The sequence below is a fragment of the Python bivittatus genome, unplaced genomic scaffold (assembly GCF_059951505.1).
Source record: "Python bivittatus isolate LINGU-HERP-01145 unplaced genomic scaffold, Pbiv_v1 ctg000020_np1212, whole genome shotgun sequence".
Classification (NCBI taxonomy): Eukaryota; Metazoa; Chordata; class Lepidosauria; order Squamata; family Pythonidae; genus Python; species Python bivittatus.
Window position 1 is genome coordinate 13598956 of NW_028277030.1, and position 12634 is coordinate 13611589.

Sequence of the window (12634 nt, forward strand, 5' to 3'; positions counted from 1 at the left end):
TGATTATAAGAAAACTTCCAGTGGGAAAATGCTGCTGTTTATGGGAAAAAAACATGTTAAGATGGGACTGAAGGTTGGACGCTAGAGGGAACCAGAAAGAATTAAAGATTATAATTAAAGGAAAACACTCAAATTCGACTCACTAATACAGAATTGAGCAAAATACTTTAAATTTGGATGAACTGTAGAATATTTGTGAACAATGGACTCAGAAGTTAATCTTAAGAATGTCTGCTATCACAGACAAACTGGTTTTAAAAGAGTTTATAGAAGAGGAACAAGTGTTACTGGACAAGACTGAGACTGATTTGAATGTGGATTTAAAAATGCCAGGTTACAAGAATATGGGAAAAGACGTTACATTGGATATACAAATGAAACCGGCTGAAGTCTCAATAATTAAAAGGATATACAAATAACAAACCAGAAGAGTGACTTGGATAACTTTCTTATTTTGGATTTACAGAAGAGACATATTTTCTGAGAAGAGACAAAGAGAAAGTGAAAAAAAATCAAGTTCTGGAGTATTGTATTGTCGAAGGCTTTCATGGCCGGCATACGATGGCTGGTGTGGGTCTTCCGAGCTGTGTGGCTGTGTTCTGGAAGTTTTGTTTCCTAACGTTTCGCCAGCACCTGTGACCGGCATCTTCAGAGTGTAGGAGCACAGACAGGAGCAGTTCTCTCTGTGCCCAGGGTGATGTGACCCTTTTGTGGGTATTTATAGAGATCGGGGGGGGGGGAGGGGAGATTGGGGGGGTTGGGTTACTGAGTGGCTGCTTGTTTTGGTGTCAGAATCTGTGTGTATCTTCCTGGGGATTAGGCAGGGTTTTTTCTTCTATTTAATTGTTAACGAGGGGCTGCTGGGGGTGATTAGCAAGTTCATTGTGTGAACTGTTCACACGTCCTGGTGGTTGAACTGAGTTCGTTGACCTTTTGCAGGCTGTATTTTTCAGGATTGGTAGCCAGGTTTTGTTGATTTTTAGACTCTCCTCTTTTTTATTGAAACTATGCTGGTGTTTGTGAATCTCAATGGCTTCCCGGTATAGCCTGGTATAGTGGCTGTTGGTGTTGTCCAGTATCTCTGTGTTTTCAAATAGGATTTTGTGTCCAGTGTGCTTGAGAGCATGTTCAGCTACTGCAGATTTTTCTGGTTGCTGTAGTCTGCAATGTTCTTTTATCCTGGTATGGATGCTGCATTTTGTGGTCCCGATGTATACTTGCCCGCAACTGCATGGTATGCGGTATACTCCTGCGGCGGTGAGGGGATCCCTTTTGTCTTTTGCTGATTTTAGCACTTCTTGTACTTTTCTGGTGGGTCTGAAGATTGTTTGGAAATTGTGTTTTTCCATCAGTTTTCCCATGCAGTCTGTGACCCCTTTGATGTAGGGCAGAAATACTTTGTTGGTGGGTGGCTGTTTTTCTTCTTCAGTCGCATGTTGTTTTCTTGGTTTGATGGCTCTTTTTATTTCATTCTTGGAGTAGCCATTTGCTTGTAGGACCCAATTAAGGTGGTTAAGTTCAGAGTTTAGGAATTGGGTTTCACAGATCCGATTGGCACAATCCATGAGGGTTTTGATAATGCCTCTTTTCTGACGTGGGTGGTGGTTGGAGTTTTTGTGTAGGTACCGGTCTGTGTGGGTGGGTTTTCTGTAGACTTTGTGTCCTAATTTGAGGTCTGGTTTGCGTATGACCAACGTGTCTAGAAATGGAAGTTGGCCGTCCACTTCTTTTTCCATGGTGAATTGTATATTGGGGTGGACGCTGTTTAGGTGGTTCAGGAACTTCTCTAGGTCTTCTTCATCCTGACTCCAAATTGCGAAGGTGTCATCCACAAATCAGAACCAGACTGTTGGGGTAACGGGTGCGGTTTCTAAAGCCCGTTTTTCAAAATGTTCCATGTAGAAATTTGCTACGACTGGGCTCAGGGGGCTTCCCATGGCGACACCGTCCATCTGTTCGTAGTACTCATTATCCCATAGGAAGTAACTGGTTGTTAGGCAGTGCTGAAATAAAGCTGTGATGTCTTCTGGGAAGATCTGTTTGATGAGTGCCAGGGTGTCCCTCACTGGTACCTTGGTGAACAGGGAGACCACGTCAAAGCTGACCAGTTTGTCCGTGGAGTTGAGTTTCAGGGTGCTGATTTTGTTGATGAAATGTCCTGAGTCTCTGATGTGGGCTGGAGTCTGTCCAACGTAGATCTGTAGAAGGGTGGCCAGATGTTTGGATAATTCATATGTTGGGGAGCCAATGGAGCTTACGATGGGTCTGAGTGGCATCGAGTCTTTGTGGATTTTGGGGAGTCCATATAGTCTGGGTGTAAGGGCTTCTGTCTTGCATATGCGTTGAAGTACGTTGGGATGAAGGGAGGAGCTCCTTGTCAGGGTATTGGTTTGTTTCATGATTTTGCTGGTCAGATCTCGTTTTAGTTTTCTGTATGTGGTGGGGTCTAGTAGTTCTCTAACTTTGTCTTTGTATTCATCTGTTTTCATAATTACCGTGGCGTTGCCCTTGTCAGCTGGCAGGATGATGATGTTGGGGTCCGAATGAAAGAGAGAAATGCCATAGAAACCCTCAATTCGGACCCCAACATCATCATCCTGCTGGCTGACAAGGGCAACGCCACGGTAATTATTGCTATTGCTTGGAGGGAGAGTCCCCCTCCCTACGACCACGCGTCAGGGGCGGAAAAATGGCCACAGACCACATGTCAGGGGCGGAAAAATGGCCGCGGACCACGTGTCAGGGGTGGAAAATGGCCGCGGACCACGTGTCAGGGGTGGAAAATGGCCGCGGACCACATGTCAGGGGCGGAAAAATGGCCGCGGACCACGTGTCGGGGCGGAAAAATGGCCGCGGACCACATGTCGGGGCGGAAAAATGGCCGCGGACCACATGTCAGGGGCGGAAAAATGGCCGCGGACCACGTGTCAGGGGCGGAAAATGGCCGCGGACCATGTGTCACAGGAGGGAAAATGGCTGCGTATCCTGTTCGTATCCTGAGGCGGAGTTCGCAAACCGAGGTAAATTTTTGCGGCCGGAGTTGGTCGTAACCCGAAAAGTTTGTTAACAGAGGCGTTCCTAACCCGAGGTACCACTGTATGTTGTTATTTCTGGTAACCCTTAATGGACTTTTGCTGACCAGGACCAAATGGCGAGGCTTTAAGAATTTGTTTACAGATAAGAGATGAAATATGGGAAGAAGAGATATTTTGTTGTATTTTCAGAGAAGGTGGTAAGTTACTGAAATTGTTTGTACTTGTTGTGATGAAGGGGGAAGTAATTTCTTTATATATTTCTTTTCTTTTTCTTTACTACATTCTTATTTTTTTCTTTCTTTTCTATTTTTTTCTGCACTTTCTATCTTTTCACTCTTTTATACTTTTTAAGTTTGTACTAGTTTTTTTAACTTTGTAACTGTAAACTTTAATAAAATTATTATAAAAACAACACATGATAAAATCTCACTGTAAAACCACCACAGATTACAGCAAGATTTAAAACAGCAGAAGAATTTAAATCCACTTTAAAGAAAAGCCACATACATAAAAATGGTCTCCACTATTTGCTTAAGGGTAGGCCCTAAAGGGAACAGTTAAGGCAGATGATGGCAGGATGCATAGAATGGCAACTCAAATGAAACAAAAATATGGAGTATATGATTCCCAAGATATTCTCATCCCTAAACAATAAGATTAAAGGCAATGGTGCAGAATAGGCCTGATTTAAGGTACTATCAAAGTAGAAATTTACATGCCCAATATACTTAACAAATGTTTGCAAATATTGTAACATTACAATATTTAATGGGATTCAAGCAAGTTTTCAGCCAAATGATTAACTGCTCCAAGTGTTTTGTTATTTTTGGCAGCTTAAGATTTGATGTCATACTCTTCTAGAGTTCCTCGGGTTGCAAAAACATGAAAAGAGATCATGTTCAATGACATCACTTAAAAGCAGGATGAACAAAAGCTGGCTCTGGCAGATATTTGTACCACCCTGTGACAATATGCCTGATTCACAGGGCAACCTCTACTGATTCAGAATTCAGAGACTCAATAAAATGCTGAGTCTAGCAATTGTTGCCCTGGCTAATTACTCTTTCAAAAACTAATTAGTTAGTAAATAGCATGCAACAAAACAGCCGCAGCAAAATCACAACACAAACATTTGCCCCAATCAAGAAAGTAATCAAACTTCCCAATCAAACATTTTGCTTATTCAGAAAATGGAAGCAAATATTTTTCTTCGAGTGTAGACCATCTCTTGGGATCAGGTCCTCAGTACACATCAAAGAGCTGCAAAGAATCTATCCAGCAACCAGAATCTATCACCTCTGATACAGAACATAAACATATGGGCGACATACTTACTGCTGTCCACCAAAAAGCCCATCCACCAACCAGCATACACATCCATACAACATGAAATATTTATTTGGAGTACTATATCTGTGATTAGAATAAATGATTGTCAAGTCAGCTGACATGATCTAAAGTGCCTGCTTGAGAGATGAAGTGTTTCAACCTGGAAGTCTGTGGCCAGTTAGGAGAACTGAGGTGAACCTCATTGTTCTTTCTGATACAAAGAGAAACAACTCTCTTGGTTGTCCTGTTCCTGAACTATGGATGGATCAGGCTGGTCTCCCCGTTTGTCATAGGTTAGAGGATGTACCTTCCTGGTGGCTGTAAGTCGAAAAACTGGTAGCAAAAGCTAGAAGATGCTTCCTTTCAACTCTGCTGCCAGGAAAAACTGGCAGTGTAAGTACCTTTCAACTTGTTTGTAAGAGACAAAACATGTAAACACTCTCACATCCAGTTCCATCTAGCTATGCCATCCAGGAAATCGTCAGCAGTTATAGATTCAAGCAGGGGAAAGAGAGGAAAAGAAATCTTTCTGCATCACATATAGTTTGTTGAAGAATCCCATTGGTTCAAGTGTACACAAACTGTAGCTTTCATCTTGCTTCTCCAAAATAGGAAGGAAGGCATAGCTAGCTTACCACTGTACTGTTGTCCAATACATCGCAGATTAGCCCATCTTTTGACGAAATAAGCTGAAACGTGAAACTCGTCCGCTGCAACATAAGAGCAGGGCAGTTTTCATACAAGCAACACAGGTTTATCAAGTATGTATCTGGATTAAAATCCATATACAAAAACACAGACAATTAAAATTCACTAAGTATATTTTTAAAAATATGACAGCTATGTGCCTACTTACCTTAACTCTAGCCACAAAATCCAAATTAAATTGTATGTTTAAACGTTCCAACCCAGGCTTGAGAACCAGTTATAAACTACATTCTTTCATCCATGTCTGACACGACTCAACCCCAGCCCTGCCAAATGCCATTCTTTCGCATTTCACAAGTGTACAATTCTTGGTGCAATCCATCTCTAAGCAATGTAGCAAACCATTTCCTGTCAAAAATAATTTGTATATGAATCCTCTTTTAGATAAACTTAAAATACATGGAGTTAACACATTCTTTAAAAGGAAAAAGGGGGATGGGACAAAAACTTTGGAGGCCATTTCCATGAAAACACAGTAATATAAAATTGTGTTAAACCATTTCCAAACATGCTCATTGTTGCCATTTAAAAAAAAAATCAGCCCCTTTGAGAATTCAGTTCAGACAAATATTGCAAAAAAGAATGCCTTCCCATGGCTGCCTCTATATTAATGATTTTTTTTTTTAACCAACAGTTAAATCTATGAATAAAATGTCATGTTTCTTTGGTGTATTTTTATGTTTTTCATGAGCGTCTAAAATTACTATTATGCAGTTATTAATTTGCTTCTTTTTATAAGCCATACCAAAGCACCTGGGCCATCTCTGCAAAAAAGTCAGTTTTTAAAATACTTGATCACATTACGCCGTTGAAAGGTGACACTGCACTTTATTCTGTATCGCACTGAAATAATAGAAATGCAATGATCAACATTTTTTTGCCCTTCTGATGTTCTGCCTAGAGGAATCTTAAGATTTGATGCACATAAGTGCCAGGAATAATTCAATTAAAGATATGCTACGCTCTTCAGCATTTAATTCCATTGTTTTCCTGTGAAAAGCACTCTTCCGCCACTCTTTTGAAAAGGCCACATTTTCTTTGGACAAGTCCAGCTAGTCTGGAAAGAATCAAGCTAGGATGAAATGCACTTTAAGATTTCCTACTGGAATCCTGAAATGATCAAAATACTGTTTATAGACTCCATACATGGCTATGGAATTTCTGAATCCTTTATTCTAAAAGAAACCTTAACTCCATGGCCTTGCTATAATAATCAAACACAGCCTGACTTGGAACTGTAGCTTTGCTCTGTTCTACAAATCCAGTCCCAGAAGGCTAGATCTGGTAAAGTCTTACTGGAGCTGAAAAATGTCTCTTAAATATCGATGCATCCATGCCCTGGTTTGGACAAATATGAAGGATGAAAGGAGAATTCTCACTAACTTTCTCCCCAACACAGCTTTCCAATTCTCATGGCAATTCCTTTCTTCTCATGTCAATACCAAACAGTAATTTCCCTCCTTCTCCTGACTCAGATAATTCCCATTACATTACTATTTAAGTTACTTGCCTAACAAAACTCTGTCTCCAGAAAACCTTTGATTTTATGCCTATTGTTTTCCTGGCTATCAGCTCTGGTATGCTGTGCTCCTGCATATTTCAAATTATGGAACAGCACAACTGACAGAAAAAGCCAAGATCATAAAGGCCACATCATTACAAACCAGGTTCATAAAGTTAATACCTTCATGAGGCCAGTGGAAAGTTTAAAAAAGAGCTGGAAGTTTTGAATTTCCAATAGTCCTTCATCAGGTAAGATGATTAAATGCAAAGGGAAAAAACGTGGAGGGGGAAGAAAAATCAGTTTAGTTTCTTAACTGGAATGAAAGAAAATCTCCACCCATAAAGACTTATAGGTCTTCTTCCACAGGAGTAGTATAATATTTGCAGGAAGAAGAACAAGCAAACATTTGTACGTCCCCAAATTTTGAAATATAATTGCAATGGCTTTTCCCAAGCACATTTGAACTAAAGTGTTCCTGGTCATTCATATTATGGAAGGAATGACTCCATTAATATGAAAATGTAGTTTGTGATATACACAGCTATGTGCCCAAAAGAAGCATAGTAATGATCTCATAGGTTTAAATCATAAATAAATATATTTTCCCTAACCCTATGTGATATTATTTTTTACATATCTTCTGTTGTGATTGGCATAGCTCAGAGGATCATGTAAATTTCTGTCACTGAAAACATTTTTAGTGAAATCATGTGAAAGATTGAAGATTCCATTGTTATTTTAGAAGGGTTAAAAATACCCACAGAAATGTGGATAGCTTCTACTAAAACCAACTCCTCATATTAATATGTGGACTTGAGAGGAAAGTAGATAATCTATTCCCTGGAGTTGGTGATGGAATGAGAGTTGGAATTCATTCAGATGATATAAATTTCATTTGGAAAAAAGCCTCAGGAATGACAACTGCAGACAAAGGCCTTCATCAGCCTGATCACATCCCTGTGGTTAAATTAGAAAATTAGACAGTGCTGATCAACAGCCTCACTTTATGTCTTTAGTGTGTTTTGTGCTGTAACTGGAAAGACCCAAAGACAGATTGACAATGACAAAAATTCCAGTTCTAGAGGAAGAGCTGAACAAGTAGTCCTTGTTTAGCAACCACAATTGGGACCAGCCACTTTGTTGTTAACCGAGGTGGTCCATCGGTTGCAACATCATGATTTTATGATCTTACTTCAGCATTCCTTTGTAAACAGACCTGCAAAGATCATAAATGCAAGGACTAATTACAAAGTTACTTTTTCATCATTGTCGTAACTGCGAACAATCATTAACTGAGGCAGTTGATAAACAAGGACTACCTGTATTAACAGCAAATAAAATCAAGTGTCTTTGGACATCTGATTTATTGCAGCATAAACTACTACATTCAATCATCAATCGTTTCAATGAAAAAGTGAGCCTTGGCTTAACAAAGTGTAATTTGTTTCCTTAAACTGTATACATACACATATGCAAAATCTATGTAAAATTTCAGTGCTGGAACTGGAATAATAAGGGTCCCACCAGAGTTGCTTAATCCATAATGTTGATTCAACCTTGCCTGCCACAACAGTTCAAATTACAACAAAGAACTTAATATTGAGAGATCCTCAAGACTTTAGAAATGCAACCATGACTTGCCAATTTATTCTTATTTTTATTACTGCATGCATATCCTATTTTTTTCCCAGGTGCTTTAGGTGGCACAATTTTATCCACGCAGTCATCATTCTGAGGTAGACTAAGATCAGAGTAACTGGCCCGCAATCATCTCCATGGTCAAACAGGGACTGGAACTGGGATTTCCCCCATCCAAGTGCAACCCTTCAACAACTTCCCCTACTCCACATTAGCTTTTATCAGACCAAAGTTGGTAATGCAGAATTACCACAAAAGCAGCAGCAGCCACCTATGAAACCTCCTTCACCATTTTAAACTATGGTATTTTATCAAAATTAAGAAAATTAGGCTCAAAAAGATAGGCATTCAATAGCAACTTTTTATTAAAAATTTAAAGTCAACAAGAGCTTTTTAAAAATAGGGCATAACCATTATAATGTGATTCAGATTAAGGTTGTAAGTGGTACTGTTTTACTATGAAAAAGATAGTATGGATGGATGGATAGAAAAGTAGTTCTAATTCTACTGGTTGATTGCTGGATGATCACTCAAGGATTTTTAAAAAAATTATCTGTGTAGTTCTTGGGTTTTTAAAATTTCCAATGTTTGATCATCCAATGTTCAAATAAAATTAAATAATTTTAAAAAAGATTTCTGAATGCTTCGGATTCCAGTCAAGGGATAGAGGCAAATAGTCAGCAACAGTTTTTGTACCAAAACTCCATTCAGTTCTGGCACTTAATAAATTCCTGGACCAGAAATTCAGTACTAAATGTGCATCTCACCAGCTCTAGCTGGTGGCCCTCTTAAGTCCTAATTGTTTAAAGCAGTTTCTGAAGTCTGCCCACCCTGATGAGCAACCTTCTCCCTAAAGCTTCCTAGCAACACATGTTTGCTGAAGTAATATCAGGATGACTCGATCATCTGTGAGATTGCCAGTAAGAGTCTGTGGTATAGCGTATAACAACAGAAAGCTGTCTCCCACAGCTATTAAAGACCATTCACCTGGGAGCCTGGGAAAATGCCTTTCAGCTGCTGAGTTATCTGGAGTAGCCTGGCAGGTGTTCACTTCCCAGCAAAATCTGGCACCTGAATCATTCTGTTTTGAGTTCAGCAAAGTCTTCTCCAAAACCACAAGGCAGGCCTAAGGAGGCCCATAGTGATCTCAAAATGTTTTTGTACCTGACACTCCCGTTTCAGATCATTATTTCTTTCCATGATCTTTTCCAAAACAATGAACCTTTTCCTCCTTACAATCCAGCTATTTCAGATTCTGCACACTCTATTCTTTGCTCCATTATTATTTGAAATTTATTCTTTTTATGTGCTGCAGGGATTGAAAAGCTCTCAATAAAAGTTTTTTTTAAAGAAAATATATTGAAAGAACTCAGTGATTTATGTGACTGTCTAATCTCTCTCACTCTTTAAACCATAAAATATATAGGCCACACAAGCATTAATATTTTAGTGTTGCTAGTCAATAGTCTACATTTTCATGCTTTAAATTACATTTAATCCCCTAATTATCTTTTTTTCACTCAATATTTCAACACCAAGCTTGAAGCTACAGAAAAGAGCTTTCATCTAAATTTAGTCTGCTAGCCCTTGTAAAAATTCCAGAACTTACCAAACACTCAAAGAATCCCATTTAGAATTGTGCCATATATAACAAAAAGAGAGTGAAGTTTATTATCATGAAGAATAGCTTCTGAATGGTAAACATTGCCTGTAGGATAGCTCAGACAAGTGTTCCTCAATCTGGTGCCCTCATCATCCCCAGCCAGCAAGGTCAATGACCTTATTAAGTATGCGAGTTGTAGTACAGGATATCTGGAGGACACCAGGTTGGGGAACCCTTGATTACAGAAACTCTTAAGCCAACTTTATCAGAGGATTCCTCCTCCCATGTGTTGCCCATCATCAGTTCATCTTTAACTGGAAACATAGAGAGAGAAACACAGATAACAAAAATCTATTAAACAAGAACAGGTTTAGGGAGAATAAGAAGAAACAGAGAAGCTTCAGGGCATGGCATTCACCAGTAAATTCAGTCAGCTGAGTTTAAAATTATTAAGTTGTAAAATATTTAGACATTTTATCCCTATGAAATTATTATTATAGAGCACTAATATCCTTCTTAATATGAAGACACTGCTAATAGCATGAAGCAATTTGGCAGAGGCAGCCACTCCCTCCGAACTCTGTGGGCCCTGAGGGCAGGCAGAAGAGGCAAAGGCTAAGCCTCAGAGAAATGTTAGAGCAGCCCTTTCTTCACTTTCCTGGGGTGAACTGTTGACCATCTCTTCTTTCTCCAATAAACATAGACCTTTACTATCTTTCTCTTCTATTGTTCTATTGTTTTATGGTTGAATACAGGTTTCCCCTGATTTCTGTAGTCTTCTAAAACAAATCTGGTGTCCTTCCCATCTGCCTGTTATCTCAGTTCCTTTGCATTGCTTATTTAGATATGACTCCTGCTTGTTCTTCTCTGGAAGTCAGGATTTAGTTGGGCAAATTTTCTTCTGTCTATATTACTTTTTGTTTTCCCCTTTTCTTTGGCTATTTAAACATATCAGCAGACAGCCATTTCACTTTCTTTTGCTTTTTACATTTTTGGATATTTTTGATGACTTCCTCTTTAACGGTGTCAGAGTTCTTGAAGCACTTTATCAAGTCTAATCCATTAAATCTATTCTTTTCTTGACTGCATAATCACATGGAATATTGCTGAAATCGTATCAGGTTGGTTTGATGATTCTATTCATGTTCTTTAGTTGTAATTTTGCAAGGAGTTTGTAAGCTGCAGTCAGAAGCCTATCTTTCTTTTATTACCAAACAGACCTTCTCCATCTTTGCTTTCAGGATATGGTCTAGTTGACTTTGCTGTTGTTCTTTCAGGTGATATCCATTTGTAGAATCATCTTTTAGGTTGTTGGAAGAATGTGTTACAATCAATGACCTTTCTTAGTAAAACTATCTGTCTCCTGCTTCATTTTATCCACATTATCCCATTATTTATTTCCAACTGCAGCATTCTAGTCTCCCATAACTGGTAAGATGTCTTGTTGGGGGTTGCATTTACAAGGTATTATAAATCACCGCAGAACTGGTCAACCTCTGCTTCCTCCACATCTGTTGTTGGAACACAGACTTGGATTTTCATAATACTGATTGCTTGCCTTGGATTCAAAGTGAAATAATTCTTTCATTTTGGGGGTCATGTTCCAGGCCTGACTTTGATACCATTTTATTAAAAATTATTGCCACTCCATTCCTTCTGTGATTTTCTTGTCCACTATACAATCTGATACTCCTCTGATGTGAATTTCACTCCACTGCAGTTCACTGATTCCCAGAATATCAATTTCAGTCTGGACATTTATGTTCTGATAACATTAAGTATATCTTGGTTTATGGTTCTGACATTCCATGCATTAATTACATAGATATCTTTGCAGCATCAAGTTTTGCTTTTGCTTCTGCATCAGCAAGTGGACACTCTTTTGTTCACTCTAGCCACATTGTAAGCTCCAGTGCTACTTGTACCTGCCTTTAGCAATTCTTCTAGCTTCCAATCTAGGCTGCCATCTTTCAGTATCATGTTTCTACTGTCCTGGTTGTGAATATTCACTTAGTTTTCTTAGAAGAATACTGGAAGAAGTTGTTGTTTCCTTTTTTGTAGATCCAATTTAGACTGATCCCTCATCTATAACCTACCTGTAGAGGAATGTGGGAATGACCCTGGGAGACAGGAGGAAGAGCAGCAGACTAGACAATGGTCAGACAAGCAGCAGCTGCATCCTCAGAAGGAACATAGACATGGCAAATGTCTCAGAGGTGACATTCCCTAGTTTTTTGGACTGTAAAGGTGAGGGGGAGAAATGTACTTTCAGGCTTACAAGATTCTGTTAATGTAACCTTATAATAAAGTTAGAGCTAGTACTTCTGGGTATGCTTCTTGCCTGAACTACCACACAAGCCTGACACTGCCTGTCTTGGACGTCCCTTCTAAGAACAGTATACGCCCAATGCACTGAGATTACTCAGCATCAGTAGGATGCACAAGTCCTTCGTCCATTACAAGATAATGATCTATGAAAGGGGATGGATCCTTACACACAATCAAAAGAATCTGAGCACAGCTGTCTATGAAGCCCTTCATGGCATAGGGCTGAATAATTTGTGGGGCCATATCTTCCCAGTCACTTTTATCCAACCCATCAGATCCAGCAGGAGAGTTATGCTGTAGGTCCCATCAATTAAGGAATGCTGACTTGCTGGACACATGAAACTAGTCCTTTCTGTCATGGTGCTTGTTCTTTAGGACATCATCCCCACAGAGATTAGATTGGCCCTGACCCTGTTGGTCTTTCACAAGGATCTGATGATGAGGTTGTCTGCTCAGGCATGGGGTTGGATTGTCAGTTACAGCCCATGA

At 39.4% G+C, this 12634-nt stretch overlaps 1 protein-coding gene across 1 annotated transcript in view; it reads right to left on the reverse strand.

Annotated features, from left to right (window-relative positions):
* The window catches only part of SLX4IP (SLX4 interacting protein), a 92687-nt gene that overhangs the window by 20950 nt on the left and 59103 nt on the right, over positions 1-12634 (reverse strand). Inside the window, exon 6 of the mRNA XM_088134559.1 lies at positions 5000-5074. Coding sequence (XP_087990685.1) covers positions 5000-5074 — 75 coding nt within the window. The remainder of the gene's footprint in view (positions 1-4999; positions 5075-12634) is intronic.